Source organism: Bubalus kerabau, chromosome 6, assembly GCF_029407905.1.
Source record: "Bubalus kerabau isolate K-KA32 ecotype Philippines breed swamp buffalo chromosome 6, PCC_UOA_SB_1v2, whole genome shotgun sequence".
NCBI lineage: Eukaryota > Metazoa > Chordata > Mammalia > Artiodactyla > Bovidae > Bubalus > Bubalus kerabau.
Genome location: NC_073629.1, coordinates 120,700,213 through 120,714,432, shown reverse-complemented (window position 1 = coordinate 120,714,432; position 14,220 = coordinate 120,700,213). Strand labels below are relative to the sequence as shown.

General features: G+C 63.8%; 2 protein-coding genes across 5 annotated transcripts in view; both read right to left on the bottom strand.

Annotated features, from left to right (window-relative positions):
- Positions 1-9,122, bottom strand: part of SNED1 (sushi, nidogen and EGF like domains 1) — a 76,199-nt gene extending 67,077 nt beyond the window's left edge. For all 4 annotated transcript variants that reach the window (XM_055586632.1, XM_055586631.1, XM_055586629.1 and 1 more), the window contains exon 1: positions 8,588-9,122. In XM_055586632.1, coding sequence (XP_055442607.1) covers positions 8,588-8,800 — 213 coding nt within the window. In that variant the 5' untranslated portion in view covers positions 8,801-9,122. The remainder of the gene's footprint in view (positions 1-8,587) is intronic.
- Positions 9,123-9,234: 112 nt separating this feature from the next.
- CROCC2 (ciliary rootlet coiled-coil, rootletin family member 2) overlaps positions 9,235-14,220 on the bottom strand; it is a 62,754-nt gene continuing 57,768 nt past the window's right edge. Inside the window, 1 exon segment of the mRNA XM_055587137.1 lies at positions 9,235-9,397. Within this exon segment, the coding sequence (XP_055443112.1) occupies positions 9,235-9,397 (163 nt within the window).

The window sequence follows — 14,220 nt, the reverse complement described above, 5'->3', positions numbered from 1 at the left end:
TTTGCTAGCGTGTGAGGTGAGTGCAATTGTGCAACGTATTTTAATTATAAATAGGTAGACAGAATATGAATGGAGGAACCTAAACAATTTGGAGGAAGGCAAGTGCAGGACTACGACCTCAGCAGGGATGCGGGGGCGTGGTCAGGGCGATGGGCCCGGGCGTGGGCGTGGCGAGGCGAATGTGAGGGGCGTGGTCTGGGAGGGCACGGAGAGCGTGGGGGCGTGGCGTGGCTTGCTGGCGGGGCGGGGCCTGCGCTCGGAGCCGCGCACTGGCGCCGGTGAGGCTCTGTGACTGCGTTTAGGTAAACGGAGTGGAGGGTGAGGAGCCGCGCTGGAGGGGGACGCAGTTAGGAGGGCAGGAGGCCAAGGCCGTGGCCGCAGGGTCCCGGGGCTGGGCCACCTGCCGGAGGACCTGCCCGCTCGCCCGGCCCGCATCCGGCACCCCCCCGGCCCCCGCCCCGAGCTGGCCCGGCCGCGTGGCTCCGCGGACGCTCCGCCAAGTTTCCTTCCTGCCTTTGAAGCCCGGGCTCAGGTGCGTGCGGCGTGTGCAGAGGCCTCCGGCCTGCCCGCCAGCACTTGGCCGCCTCCGGCTCCCCTCTCGGGCCCGCCTCAGATGGCTGCCGCCCTTCCCACGGGGTGTGGGCCAGGAAGGAGGCAGAACAAGCCGGCCCTGTTCCGCTGCCAGGGCCCAGCAGGGCCGGGACCGCGGTGGGGAGGCGCGGGCCCCGTGTTCAGCGGCCAGGCCGCTGGCCAGCGCTCCCACCTGGACAGGACCGTCCTCGGACTTCTTTTGTCCAGAGAAGAACATCCCCGGGCGGGGCAGGGTCCGGGGGTGCGGAGACCCCTGCGGGAGCCCCTGTCCACCCCACCCTGTGATTCCTCCCTTTAGGGGCCTGCGAGTGCAACCTCCACAAGAGGTCAGTCTTATTTTTTTTCTGCTTGCGCCAGCGCTTGGTAAAACACACAACAGAGACAGGAAAACAGGAGAAAGGATTCGACCGGGACCCCCTGCTAGAGCCCGCGCCTTCTCAGCCGCTGATGGATCAGAAACCCAACATGGAACTGGCTGTTTGCTGGGGTCCTGCACCCACCGTCCCTCAGGGCCTGAAGCCAGCGGGGGTGGGGGCCTGCCTGCTTCCCCCACCTAGGGATGCTGGCAGAAAGGCAGGGAGACACCCCCGGGGCAGGAAGGGAGCAGGGCACTTGGGAGCGGCCTGCAGGACTTTGGCTCCGAAGCCCCTTCTGCCCCCCACTTCCCTGCAGTTCCTGACGTCCAGGGCCTCCCTGTGGCCACCCTCCAGTCTTCCCAAGCCCAGGCCTCAGGGGCAGTGCTGGCTTTGCTGTGCTCGCCCACAGTAGGGTCCTCCTCTCTGGGGGTCTAAGCACTGGCCCCCCGGCTGGGGCTGGCTCCCAGGCTGCCCCATGAAGGCAGCGTGGATGGAGCTGACCATGTGGAGCGGGCAGCCGCAGGTGCTGACTCCTCGCCTAGGACCCTGGCAGGCGAGGATTTTGGTGGGGGAGTCGCTGGTCCGTTGGGACAGACCCAGGGTCATGTGCAGCAGGAAGGTGGCCCATGGGGCATGAAGGAGGCCTGCCCTTGACTGGGGGTGCGTGTGGCCAGGGAGGGGGCTGGCAGCAGGGCTGGACCTCCCCTGACCCAGGAGAAAGCGCAGAGACCGCCTGGAGGCATTTCCGACTTGGATAAAGCGGGGAAGGAGCGGAAATGTCCTGGAGACTCTCTCAGAGGCCACTTGCAGCTGAAAGTGTGGGACGTGTGTCTGGCCGGTCCCTGAGCTGGGCAGTTTGGGGCTGGCTGGAGACACCCTTGCTGGGTAGGGGCTGCTCCAGGCTGGGCGGGCCGGCCTGGAGGGGAGCCGGGGTCCTGCAGCTACAGCACCCAGCTCTGCAAACATCAGATCACAGAGGGCGGGGCCTCGGTTCCTGCTTTGACGTCTCTGCCAGAAATAAAACAATAAAGCCCCGAGGCCTTTTATAAGCTTGTTTTGAAAAATGTAGGCATGTCTTTTATTTCCTGGCAGCTTTCTAGGGAACCAGGATTCCTTCCACAAGCACAGCTGGGGACTGGGGTCCTGCTCACAGGACAACTGTGGGCTGGGCCCAGAGCCCTGGGCAAGGTGGGGCTCTGGATACCAGAGCCTGCAGAGGAGAGGCTGGCCCTCCCTAAGCACCCCGTGTGCCGGGCGGGCCTCTCCTGGCCTCAGGAGTGCCAGAGCGGACTGAGGGGGCCGGAGCCGCTGCCATGGCACCAGGGTGAGGCCTGGGGATAGGCAGAGGGCTGGCGTCAGGCCCCGTGTTGGGTGGGGGGTTGGAGAGAGTCCCCTAGAGGGCGGGTTGGAGGACAGCCCTCCCCCAGGCCCTCCTGAGCTGCACACCCTGCCCCTCCTCCGCTGTCCAATCAGGGCCTCCCCGTGACTACCCTCTGGTCTCCTCCCGGGCCTCGTGGCCCTGCCTGTGGCCCTGAGCCCAGGCCCTTGAGCCCCTCCACCCGGGCACCCTCTCCAGGAGGGCCAGGCCCTGTCCTGAGCCTCCTGCAGGCCTCACCGCCCCTCCCCTGCCCCCACGCCCCCCACCAGACCACAGCTCCTGTTCCCCCCACCCCCAGCAAAGCCACCTTCTTCCCTCATCTGCCATCCCTTGGCCAGGTGTCCCCCAGGACAAGATCCCAAGTCCCCAGGGGGCCCTGGACCTTGCGGGGACAGCAGCCTGCACCCAGCACAGCCTGACCTTGCTGCCCTGAGCTCCGTAGACACCCCCCACCCCAGATGTCATCTCTGAGTGCAGACCCGGTGTGTCTGCTCCCACACCCTGCCAGGCGCACTCGGGACGGCGGTCACTCCTCCGGGATCCCAGCCCCCACCTCCAGCAGACCTCTGGGCTGCCTATGCTGTGCCCCCTCTGCCAGGAGCAGGTGGCAGGGCGTGTCTGGCTCTGGACTCAGACCCTGGAGCAGCTCAGAGGACACCGTGCCCCTCCTGTGGCCCCAGACTCAGCCCCTGGCGCTCAGACTGAGTCCTGGGGCTGGGAGCAGAGCACTGGTTTGCACACAGTGGGATGAATGACATGCCCAGTTTGTAGAGGGCTAGTTACAGACCCTGAGGTATTGAGGCTGGGCCCCCCACGCAGGAGGTATGGGGGGTGTCCAGCTGGGCAGCCGCCCAGCTCGGAGCTACAGGAGCGGTGTCCTCCCGCTTCTGTCCCTGGGCCTGCCCACTGCCCCCACGCCGCCATCAGCTGGACCACAGGGGCCCTGTGTGGCCTGGAAGCTGGGGGGCCAGAAGCAGTGCCCTCCAGACTTACTCAGTTCAGGCGAGGAGCCCCCTTCACCCCAGAGGAGGGTGTGGATGAGGAACTTGTAAGAAAAGGAAAGAACCAAAGACCTGAACAAAGATGTGTGAGCTGGATGTGCACTCGAGCATCCCAGGAAACAGGCTGCCACACCGCCCACAGCTCGTGACCGGTTACAAGAATTATGGTCAGTGGCGCTGGCGATAACAATCCTGTCTGCCAGTGCAAGAGACATAAGAGACAGGGGTTTGATCCCTGGGTTGGGAAGACCCCCTGGAGGAGGGCATGGCAACCAACTCCAGTATTCTTGTCTGGAGAATTCCATGGACAGAGGAGCCTGGGGGGCTACAGTCTATAGGGTCGCAAAGAGCCAGACACAACTGAAGTAACAGCACTCATAGCCACGGGATGGAATATTACACTGTCAGCAGAAGCAGGTTTTCACAGCAAATTTGAGGCACTGGAAAAGGCTCGTGGTATAACACTGAAAGAAGTGTGCAGAATGGGAACTTGTATGACAGGCAGCCCCAAACACACTCGACAACACATCAGGAGGGATTTTGCCAAAACATTCAGTGTGCTTGCTTCGGAATGATGGGATTGGGGTGTATCGTCCCGAAGATGAGAAGATGAACAACCGACATTTATAAGGCTGCTTCTAGGAGCTAACTCTCCTCCAGGGACTGGGCGAGCACCGTGAACAAACAAGACAAAAGTTATTTTAAAACTGAGAATTAAACAGTGCGGCTGGTTTGTGTCCCCTCCTTGGCTCAGCTCTGGGGCTCCATCAAGGTTTCGAGATGAACGCATAAAAGTGAATTATCAACAAGTCCGTAGTGAGTGAACGGTGGGTTGTCCGGGGCGCAGTGTGGCTAGCTGGCCGCTTCTAGCATCATAGCCCCCGAGAGCTGGGACAGGGCCACCTGAGCTCTCCCAAGCCGGGCAGGCTAGCCTCCTGGTGAGGGTGGCAAGGTGTGTGCCCAGGGCTCTGGGGTTCCCAGTGGAAGGCATTCCCAGGGGAATGAGGTGTCTGTCAGACTCACAGGAAGCCTACAAGACACTGCTCACACTTTGGATCCACACTCGGCAAACGCTAGGATTCTGCCCTGCCTGCGTGACCGTGTTCCCTCTCCTGCTGCACAGACAGGAGTTTCCTGAACCATGAAAGGAGCTTGCAGCAGTGACGGCCTTCACTCCGAAGCCGACAATGCGTCCATCCCCCCGGCAAGGACGGTCCCTGCCGAGGACACGCACGGCGACCCAGCGCTGGGCACGCAGAGCGCCCTCCGTTTGCGCGCCGCGTCGCGCATTCATTCACACCGGTGTGAACCTGCTGGCTTCTCTTTACTTAACGGACTCAAGGCTGTCACTCCCACTGTTTAAACGCCTCACTCGTCCTCTGTGGCCACCGAGAGCCCCAGCCGACAGCCTCTGTGCCCTGCTGCTGAGTCCTGATCATCCGTGGGTCACGCGCCTCCTTTCTGGAGCGAGATTTCCCAGATTCATTTTCTTCTTTCCTGCGGGTGTCTGGGAGCCAGGATCCAGGCACTGGGCCTCTGAGTGGCCAGGGGGTCATGGCTCCCTGCACTTCCCTCAGTGCATGATGTCCCCACACACCTCCGTGCATGCCCCCATCACAGTGTGCAAAGACAAACACGTGTGTGGCAGCCCTCTGGCGGTCCTGATCCAGAGCAGGGTCACTGGGCTGCCTCGCGATGCTTGCTCCCTCAACCGCTGCTGGCTCCCCGTCCTCCCCGGGCACCAGCAAGAAGGGGGCATCAGGAGGGGCCCAGCCAGGACCCTCCCTGCCCACCGGGGACTCATGCGTTTCTAAGCAGAGCTCAGCGGCCAGCTCTGCCTCCGTCTCACTGGTTTGGTCTGGGGGTCAGGTGAGTCTTGCAGACGTTTGGTGGGCAGACACCATGACAGGGCCAGCTGGACACCTGTCACCGCGGGACAGGCTTGCAGAGCTGGGGGACCAGGCTCTCGGTGGAAGCCCCTCCCCTGGGTGGGTGGTCCGGGAGAGGCTAGGTGGGACTGTGCCCCAAGTGGGGCTGCCAGCGGACCAGCAGATGCCAGGCATTGAGCTAGCCCTTCCTGGGGCACCAGCCAGGGCACAGGCCAGGTCGATGGCCAGCAGGACTCGCCTGGGGCTTGCAGGGCTCACTGCTCCCCTCGCCCACATGCTCCAGCTCCCACCCAGGGCTGGCCCCTAGGAACTGGCACCAGGGTGCCCCAGAGACCAGGATGGGGAAGACCCGCATTCGGTAGTCAAGGGGCTCACAGCTCCACGGGTGAGTGGCCAGCAGGGGCTGGAAGAGCCTCTGGGGGGTGGGCGGGGGCACACCAAGGTAGGGGGTGTACCACCTCGGGCACCACCCCCAACAGCTCAGTCTTAGAGACACAGCCACAGACCCCACGTCCACATCTCAGCCAGCTCACCCTGGCAGCAGACTGTGGGCCCTCCCAGGGTGCCCAGCACCTTCACGGACGCTGCCAGCCTGGCACTCCCTCCTGGGGGAGGGAAAAGAATCGCTGCCTGAGGCGCCAGTGGGTGCCTGATGCCAGAGGAGCCAAGATCTCCCTCTGCGGCCTTCGGGGGGCTGCAGCTGGGGGCTTCTGCAGGGGGGCGGGGCCTCCGGCCACCACCAGGCCCTCTGAGGGTGTCTCAGCCCTCATACTACCCCGAGTGGGCCCTGCCCCTTGGCCAGGCTGGCAGGCCAAGGCGCAGCCTCTCGTCCGGCTCCTGGTGAGGAGGGTTCCCCTCCACGGGGCAGCTGCCAATGCCATGCCCGCTGGCAGTGTTGGCCTGGGCTGTGCTAAGAAGGGACTTTCGACAGTTCTCACAGCCTGGTAAGTGCCGCCTACAGCTGCTGTGGCAAGATGAGGGGGCTTCCCCGAAGGGGCCGCCCGCACACAGCAGCACCGGGCCGTTTCTCAACAGAAAGCAGCGTCACGGTGCGGGCAGCGTCACAGTGTGGGCAGCGTCACGGTGCGGGCAGGGTCACGGTGTGGGCAGCGTCACGGTGCGGGCAGGGTCACGGTGTGGGCGGCGTCACGGTGCGGGCAGGGTCACGGTGTGGGCGGCGTCACGGTGCGGGCAGGGTCACGGTGTGGGCGGCGTCACGGTGCAGGCAGGGTCACGGTGTGGGCGGCGTCACGGTGTGTGCAGGGTCACGGTGTGGGCGGCGTCAGGGTGTGGGCAGGGTCACGGTGTGGGCAGGGTCACGGTGTGAGCAGGGTCACGGTGTGGGCAGCGTCACGGTGTGGGCAGCGTCACGGTGTGGGCAGCGTCAGGGTGTGGGCAGGGTCACGGTGTGGGCAGCGTCACGGTGTGGGCAGCGTCACGGTGTGGGCAGCGTCAGGGTGTGGACAGCGTCACGGTGTGGGCAGCGTGACAGTGTGAGCAGGGTCATGGTGTGGGCAGCGTCATGGTGTGAGTAGGGTCAGGGGCTGGGGCCTGCCTTCACCCACCCGTGCGCGCTCCCACTCCACAAACCGGCTCTTTGCGGGGCACTGGCTGGGGATGAGGGGGCAGGGGCCGGGGGCGGGGGCCCAGCCCGGCGCCTGTCCGTCCACTCGGACGCAACAGTCTGACCTACTTGTTTTGGAATAAACGCCTTCGCTTCCTGTCCCTTCCCGTCTCTGCCCTCAGTTCTAACCCTCTGCCCCGCTCCCTGCTCGGTCACGGCGCGTGGCAGTTATTTCAGGCAAGGTGTCCTCGGGAGTCCGACTGTCTTCCCGGAGCAGAGACAATGTGACGCGGGCCCTCTGTCCCCACGGCAGGTGTTGGGTCGTGTCAGTTTCGGGAGAGAGAGCCTCTGGAGACACATATTTTGTTATGAACCGCAGGGCTGGTTTCTCCTGAACCCACGGGTCTTGCTAGCAGAGCTCTCCCCTTCAGAGCCCTTGCTCCCAGTTGTTTTGGCAGGGGTAGGTGTTTTTGGTGAGGCAGTTAAGAGAGTCAACTGTTTAATCATGTTTTCACCTGTGACTTGGAGCCAGGCGGCTGAGCCTGGCCCGCGTGCTCAAGGAGCACTTGGACAGAATGCTCTGGAAAGACGGTGCCAGCGTGGGTTTTCCCACTTCTAGGGTGTATGGGCCTCCCTGGCTCCCAGAGACCCAGAGCAGCTCTGCCCGCCCGCCCCGCGCTTCCGGAAGTCAGCCCGGCCCCTCTATCCAAGGCCGGGCCCAGAGGGACGTTCAGTGGGTGGCACCGAGAGAGAATGGCTGTCCCCTCCCACCCGCGGCGTCGGAGCAGCCAAGGCGGGAGAGGAAGAGGGGATGTGGGCTGAGCTGGGGTCAAGAGGGGCGGTGCTGATGGGGGTGAGTGACGGGGGAGGTGCTGATGGGGGTGAGTGACGGGGGGGTGGGGCTGCTGATGGGGGTGAGTGACGGGGGTGGGGGGGGCGAGGGGGCTGGCGGTGGAGCGGGTACTGGAAGGGGTGGGCGGGACCCGGGGTGGGAGGTTACAGGACTTCAGCCCCGCCCAGCACTTTTCCAGCCAGGACTTGGGGGACAGCGGGGTGCTGGCGCATGCCGCCCCCCCCCCCCCGAGTGAATGCTCGATGCAGCCATGAGGCGCAACATTTCATTCCCTCGGTGGCCTGGGCCCCCCGCCCCCGGAGCGGAGGTGCTGTCCTTGGGTCTAGCCACCCCTACTCTCCTGCGCTCCCTCTGGGTGTCCGGTGTGACGGTCTGGGCCTGAGTGGTCCCCCAGGCCCAGGAGAGTGACCGGGGGCTCAGAGAGGACCAGCCTGCCGGGTTCCCCAGAGCGCCCCTGAAGGTCCCGGCAGGCCCCAGCCTCGGGGCAGTGGGCCTCAGGTGCCAAGCGCGCGCGGGCCCGCGCGCGGGCCGTGTGGTCCTCAGAGGGGCTGGGACCTTGGCAGCCAAGCCAGGAACTGAAGGGGGGCGCGCCCCACTGGGAAATGCAGGACGCACCGGCCCGCTGCCGCAGCGCTGTCGGTGAAGCACACAGGACAGCCGACGGCCCACGCTGCGCAGGGTCGGCCCGGGACCCCAGCGCCGGCCGGTCGGGCAGGGAAAGGGGCAGCAGCGAGGCCCAGGTGGCCGGCCGGAGCTCTCATCCCCGCCCCGCCCGCCGCTCCCTCGGGCCGCTGTCCGGCCTTGGCCGCCGGAGGAGGAAGCGCTGTCCTCACTCCACCTCTGGCCGCCGCGGTGCCAAGTTGCTGGCGGCGGCGGGAGTCGGGGCGGCGGGCGGCGGGCAGCGGCCGGGGCGCAGCGCCCTCCCTGGCGCCCCCCGCGGGCTCGGGTTACTCACGTAGAGGCCGGAGTGCTCGGCGCCGAAGAACGGGAAGAGCACGGAGAGCGGCCGCAGCCCAGAGCCGCCGTCGTCCTGCTTGGGGGTGACCGCGTCGCCGCGCTCCGTGCCGAACGGGTAGAAGTCGGCGAGGGCCACCGCGCCGCCCGCCCCGCGCGCCCCGAGCCCCAGGGCCGCGGCCAAGAGCAGCGCCCAGGTGGCGCCGCGCGGCATCGCCGGGGGTCGGCGGGCGGGGACGGAGCGGGGACACACACAGCGGGGACGCGAGCCGGACACAGCGGGGACGGAGCGGGGACCCAGCGAAGACACAGCAGGGACAGAGAGGCGACGAGGCGGGGACTCAGGGGGACAGAACGGGGCTTTGCGGTCAGCGCGGGCCGGAGCGAGGCCGCGGTGGGGAGTGACCCGCAGGGTCGGGCGGGCGTGCGGGCAGCGCGGCCGCGCCGTAGGTAGGTGGACTCCAGGGTCGCGCCCGCCCTGCCGGCAGGGCCGCGCTCGGGTCGCCTCTTTCGGAGGAAGGCGCCGGGCGGGACCGCGCTGGAGGCCGGACCCGCCCCTGTGGCCGCGATTTAAATATCCAGCCGGCGGTCACTCGGGCCTGGGCGGGGCCGGGGCCGGGCCATGCAAATTAGGCGGCTCTTAAAGCTTTAGGCCGACGGCGGGCCCAGCCCTCGCCCAGCGCCCCCGGAGCGGCCCACCCCTTCCTCCTCCGTGGGTCCCCTGCCGCCCGCGTGGGGCCAGCCCAGAGGAAGGGACTTGTCCACAAAGCGGTCCCGGAACAGACCCTCAGGCCTGCATGAGTTACTGGGCCTGGGGGGCAGGTTTCCCCCGGGGTGGGGGCGGCCTTTTCAGGCCCCTGCCCCCCAGGGGACCTGGCCACCGTCCTGCCAGAGTGTCGTGGATCAGGGGCCACCCTGACTGGCAGTGCCTGAATGGGCTCCTCCGGAAGCGGCCAGAGGCTGGCCCCACGTTCCACCCCGCACCCCAGCCCTGAGGCTTGCCATCCGGTTTTATGAGCGGAGGACCTGGCCTGGGAGAATGCAGGGCATGAAGAAAAGTTTCCGCCCTGCGTGGCCTAGTCAGGAGAATACTGGTGGAGATGGTTTGGGGACCTAAGGAAACCTCACAGCAGGGGAGTCCGGGGCGAAACCTGGGGGGAGCATCCCTCTTCCAGGGTGGCTGGTCCCTGCTGGCCTGTGGGCACGATGCTGCGTGGGCAGGGGCAGGACCTGGAGAGCCCACAACTGAGCTTCTGTCTCCAGTTTGCGGCCACCCTGGCCCTCCTCCCGCCACCAGGCCCACTGCCCTGAGAATCAGACCCTGAGTGTTTGTCCCCACGGGGGCTGGCATCTGGGCCCCCAGTGCAGGGCCGGAGCCCGGCGCCTCTCCCCATCCCTGCTCGCAGGTGCGAGTGCAGGCTGATACATGACCACAAGCCAAGCCTGGGGCCCCTGAAGACCAGGGTGCGCGGCTCAGAGATGAGCAGAGAGCAGCAGGGACAGCAGCTCTCACCGGCTGGGCCATTTTACACTTGGCTTCGTGCTTCTCTGTATTTTCTCAAATGTCCTCAACAAGCATGTATCGCTTTGCAGTCAGAGCAAGGCACACTACATGTGACTTTTAAGAGCTAGTGGAGGGGTCTTGTGTGTGTGAGCATATGACTGGGGGTCACAGGTTTACACATCACCCCTGTGATGTTCATGCCCTCCGGGCTGGTCAGGTGCCGAGTTTCAGGAGGCACCCACTGTTGCTGATCCCCTGCTGGCACCACCCTGAGAGGGACCGTCCCTCCAGTTCTGCTGTAGCCCCATCCTGCTCAGTTGTGTGAGGGCCGGCCCTGGGTCAGGCTTCTGCCCTGGAGACCTCCAGGGCAGCAGGACAACTGTGGCTCCAAGAAACACAGGCTGAGAAAGGCCACGGCTGCACATGTTTGCGGGAGAAATTCAGAGATGACACCCGACTGCAGGACCTGCCCTGGGAGCAGACTCCAGTGCCACACGCTCTCAGCGGGGGCCGGGGGTGGGGGTGGGGGAATGCCCGTGTGCGCACACGCACACACACCCCAGCACACACACACACACACACACACAACATAGCACAAACACATACACACATACATACATACACACACACATACACACACCCCATCACACACTCACATGCACACACACATGTCCACACACACATACCCCAGCACACACACACCCCAGCGCATACACACACACATACACACCCCAGCACACACACATACCCCAGCACACACACACCCCAGCATACACACACCACACACACACACCCCAGCACACACACAGACCCCAGCACACACACACCACACACACACACAACATAGCACAAACACATACACACACACACACATACACACACCCCATCACACACTCACATGCACACACACATGTCCACACACACATACCCCGGCACACACACACCCCAGCGCACACACACACACACATACACACCCCAGCACACACACAGACCCCAGCACACACACACGCCCCAGCACACAGACACCACACACATACCAGCACACACACACCCCAGCACACACACACACACCACACACACACACCCCAGCACACACACATACACCAGCACACGCACACACATACCAGCATACACACACATATACACACACACACACAGAGCCCATCACACACACACACACACACACCCCAGCACACACACATAAACACACACCAACACACACACATACACCAGCACACACACACATGCGCACACATGCCAGCACACACACACACACACACACACACACAGAGCCCATCACACACACACACCCCAGCACACACACACAAACACATACCAGCACACACACACACATGCACACACATACCAGCACACACACACAGACCCCAGCACACACACACACACCCAGCGTGCACACACACACACATGCATACACATGCACACACACATGTCCACACACGTCCACACACATGCATCCCAACACACACACACACATCCCCAGCGTGTGCACACACACACATACATACACATGCACACACACACATACACATGCACACACACATGTCCACACACACATGCACCCCGGCACACACACACATACGCACCATCACACACACATATACACACTCACATGCACCCCCCACACACACACTAGCACACACACACACATACACACACACCCCAGCACACATACCCACATACACACACACGTGCTGGCACACACACACACATGTACATGCACACACATGTACACCAGCACATACACCTCACACACCCCCCCCACACACATGTGCACACATACACCAGCACACACACACACAGGCGCACACACCCACCCACACACTGCACGCGTGCGCACACACACACAAGCACACACTCCAGTGCACGTGCGTGCACACACACACACTGGTGCACACACACATACACACACCCATACCCTGGCACACATGGGCATTTCCAAGAACCCCTCCTTGGCGCCCTGCTGGCTCAGCTGCAGAATGGGGAGGTGGGGGAAGCCCAGAGGCCAGCAGCACAGAGGTCACTGCCAAGGTCAGAGGAGGGGTGTGGCAGCCTTGCCCTCCTGGGACAGGAAGGTTGCTCCTGAGCCTCACTGGCAAAGGCAGGGAGGGGGCAGGACACGACCCCCACGGGGTCGCCAGAGGGCAGAGGGGCCAGAAGGCTGGTCCCCGTGGTGGGAGCCCAGGAGGGCATGCTTTTCCATGTGTGGCTTTCGGTGGGAACTGGGCAGCGTCTGCCAGCTGCGCGGTGGGCTCGGAGCCCAGCGGGGAGCCCAGCAGAAGCCTGCCCCTGTTCATTTCCTCAGGGGGGAGGGCCGGGGGCCCCACCCTGACAGGGAGGTGGCCGGGGTGGGGGCCTCCAGGCTGGCCTTGGACCCCTGCTGGACCTGCCCACCTCCTGCAGGGGGTGCAGGGGGAACCCCTCCCCCTGCTGCATTTCCTGCTCTGGGTAGGATGCCGGGGACCCTAGCAAAGGCTCACTTCGGGGCTAAGTTTTGGGTTCACCTGGGCGCCTATGGGGGCAGGGTGCATGCCGTGGTGCTCAGCAGACGTACCCAGGAAGGACTGTTTCTCCAGGCTCCGCGGGAGCGGCTGGCCCAGACAGGGCCTCAACCCGCCTCCCAAGGGAGTCCTCTCGCACTTTGTGAGATGCCCAGGCCTGGGCCCCCCCGGAGAGCTGGCACGCTTGGTCTGGGTGGGGCCAGTGGCAAGCGGAACCCCACAAGGCTGTACTTCCCAGGCACAGGCCTGCTGACCCTCCAGGGCCCTCGCCCTGAGCTATGTGCAGTCCCTTTTGGGAGACTTGGAGTTAACAGGAGGCTCCACCACGCTGGGCATTACATTTCAAACACAGTCACACACACACACACTCCACAGGCGCAAAAGAGAAAAAAAATTCTTTTTTCCAGGTGCTAAAAATATTATCAGGAAATACTTTTTAGCAATGTGCTGTTTCAGGTTCCCCTCTGGACTCAAGGGTGCCTTTGTCTTTGCCACAGAAAGTCCACATTTATCAAAACCAAAATCGTTTTATCAAGCAGGCTCGTGTTTTGCGACCGGGAAACCTGAGCCTCCCCAACAGGCCTGTGACATTTTAATTTAGGGCCTGAGTGTGTGTGCAATTTAGATGGGGAGCCCCGAGCTGGACTTGGGACACCCCAGGACCCCGTGCCGGCCAAGGTGGGGCGTGTTCCCCCACTGGAACCTGGCCAGGCGAGCTGGTCCCTGCAGGGCAGGGGCAGGGGTTCCAGCAGGGCTGCTAGTGGCAGGAGCTGGGTGGCTGCATCCCCAACTCTCTCTCCTTCTCCCCAGAGCCATGGGGCTTCCACACAGGTGATACCCCAGGGAGACCCTTATCTGCTCCAAGAATGAGGTCAGCAGGTCACAGAGCCTGGAGGGCAGGCGGGGTCCCGCTCCTGGGGAGCCTGCCGGGTGCGGTCACGACACTGAGAGGTGGGCTGGGGCAGCTGGCTCATGGAGCAGAGGGGTGCCTGGGTCCCGGGCGTACGGCCATTCGCACAGGCGCGGTGACCATCAGACTCACACAGAAGCTACGTGCTCACCACTGGAAATGTTTAAGAAAACAGTTTACTTCCATTAGAAAAATCCTTTTACCTAAATATACAACTTTATGTTGAACAAGTGAAAATAGTGTCTCCTCCACTGGTTGAACTTTCACTGAAATATGACAAATCCTAGAGGGTCCCAGGCACGTAAGGTCTCCCGGGAGCAGCCAGGCAAGGAGGCTCCGGGAATCACCAGGAGAACGTCGGTCCAAGCCCAGGTGGCTCGCAGGTCAGTGCTGGGAGATCTCTCCGATCCCTCCTGCATCTGGGCTCTGTTCCTCTTTCATCCGTGGGCGCCCACTGAGCACCTTCTCTGCATGGGGAGCTTCGGTCCAGATGTACGACCCCGAGAGGCCAGGCCCGCAGAGAGAGTGTTGATGCCGACTTGTCTCCGGCTACGCTTGTCTACTTCCTTTCGACCCACCTCTCCCGGGTCCCTCCTCCACAGGGAGCGGACTGCCGGGTCCCTGGGCCACCAGGCTGGGGAGGAAGGGAAGAGACCCTGAGTGTCACACGCTGTCTCATGGCCTTCCCCTCCCGTCTGTAC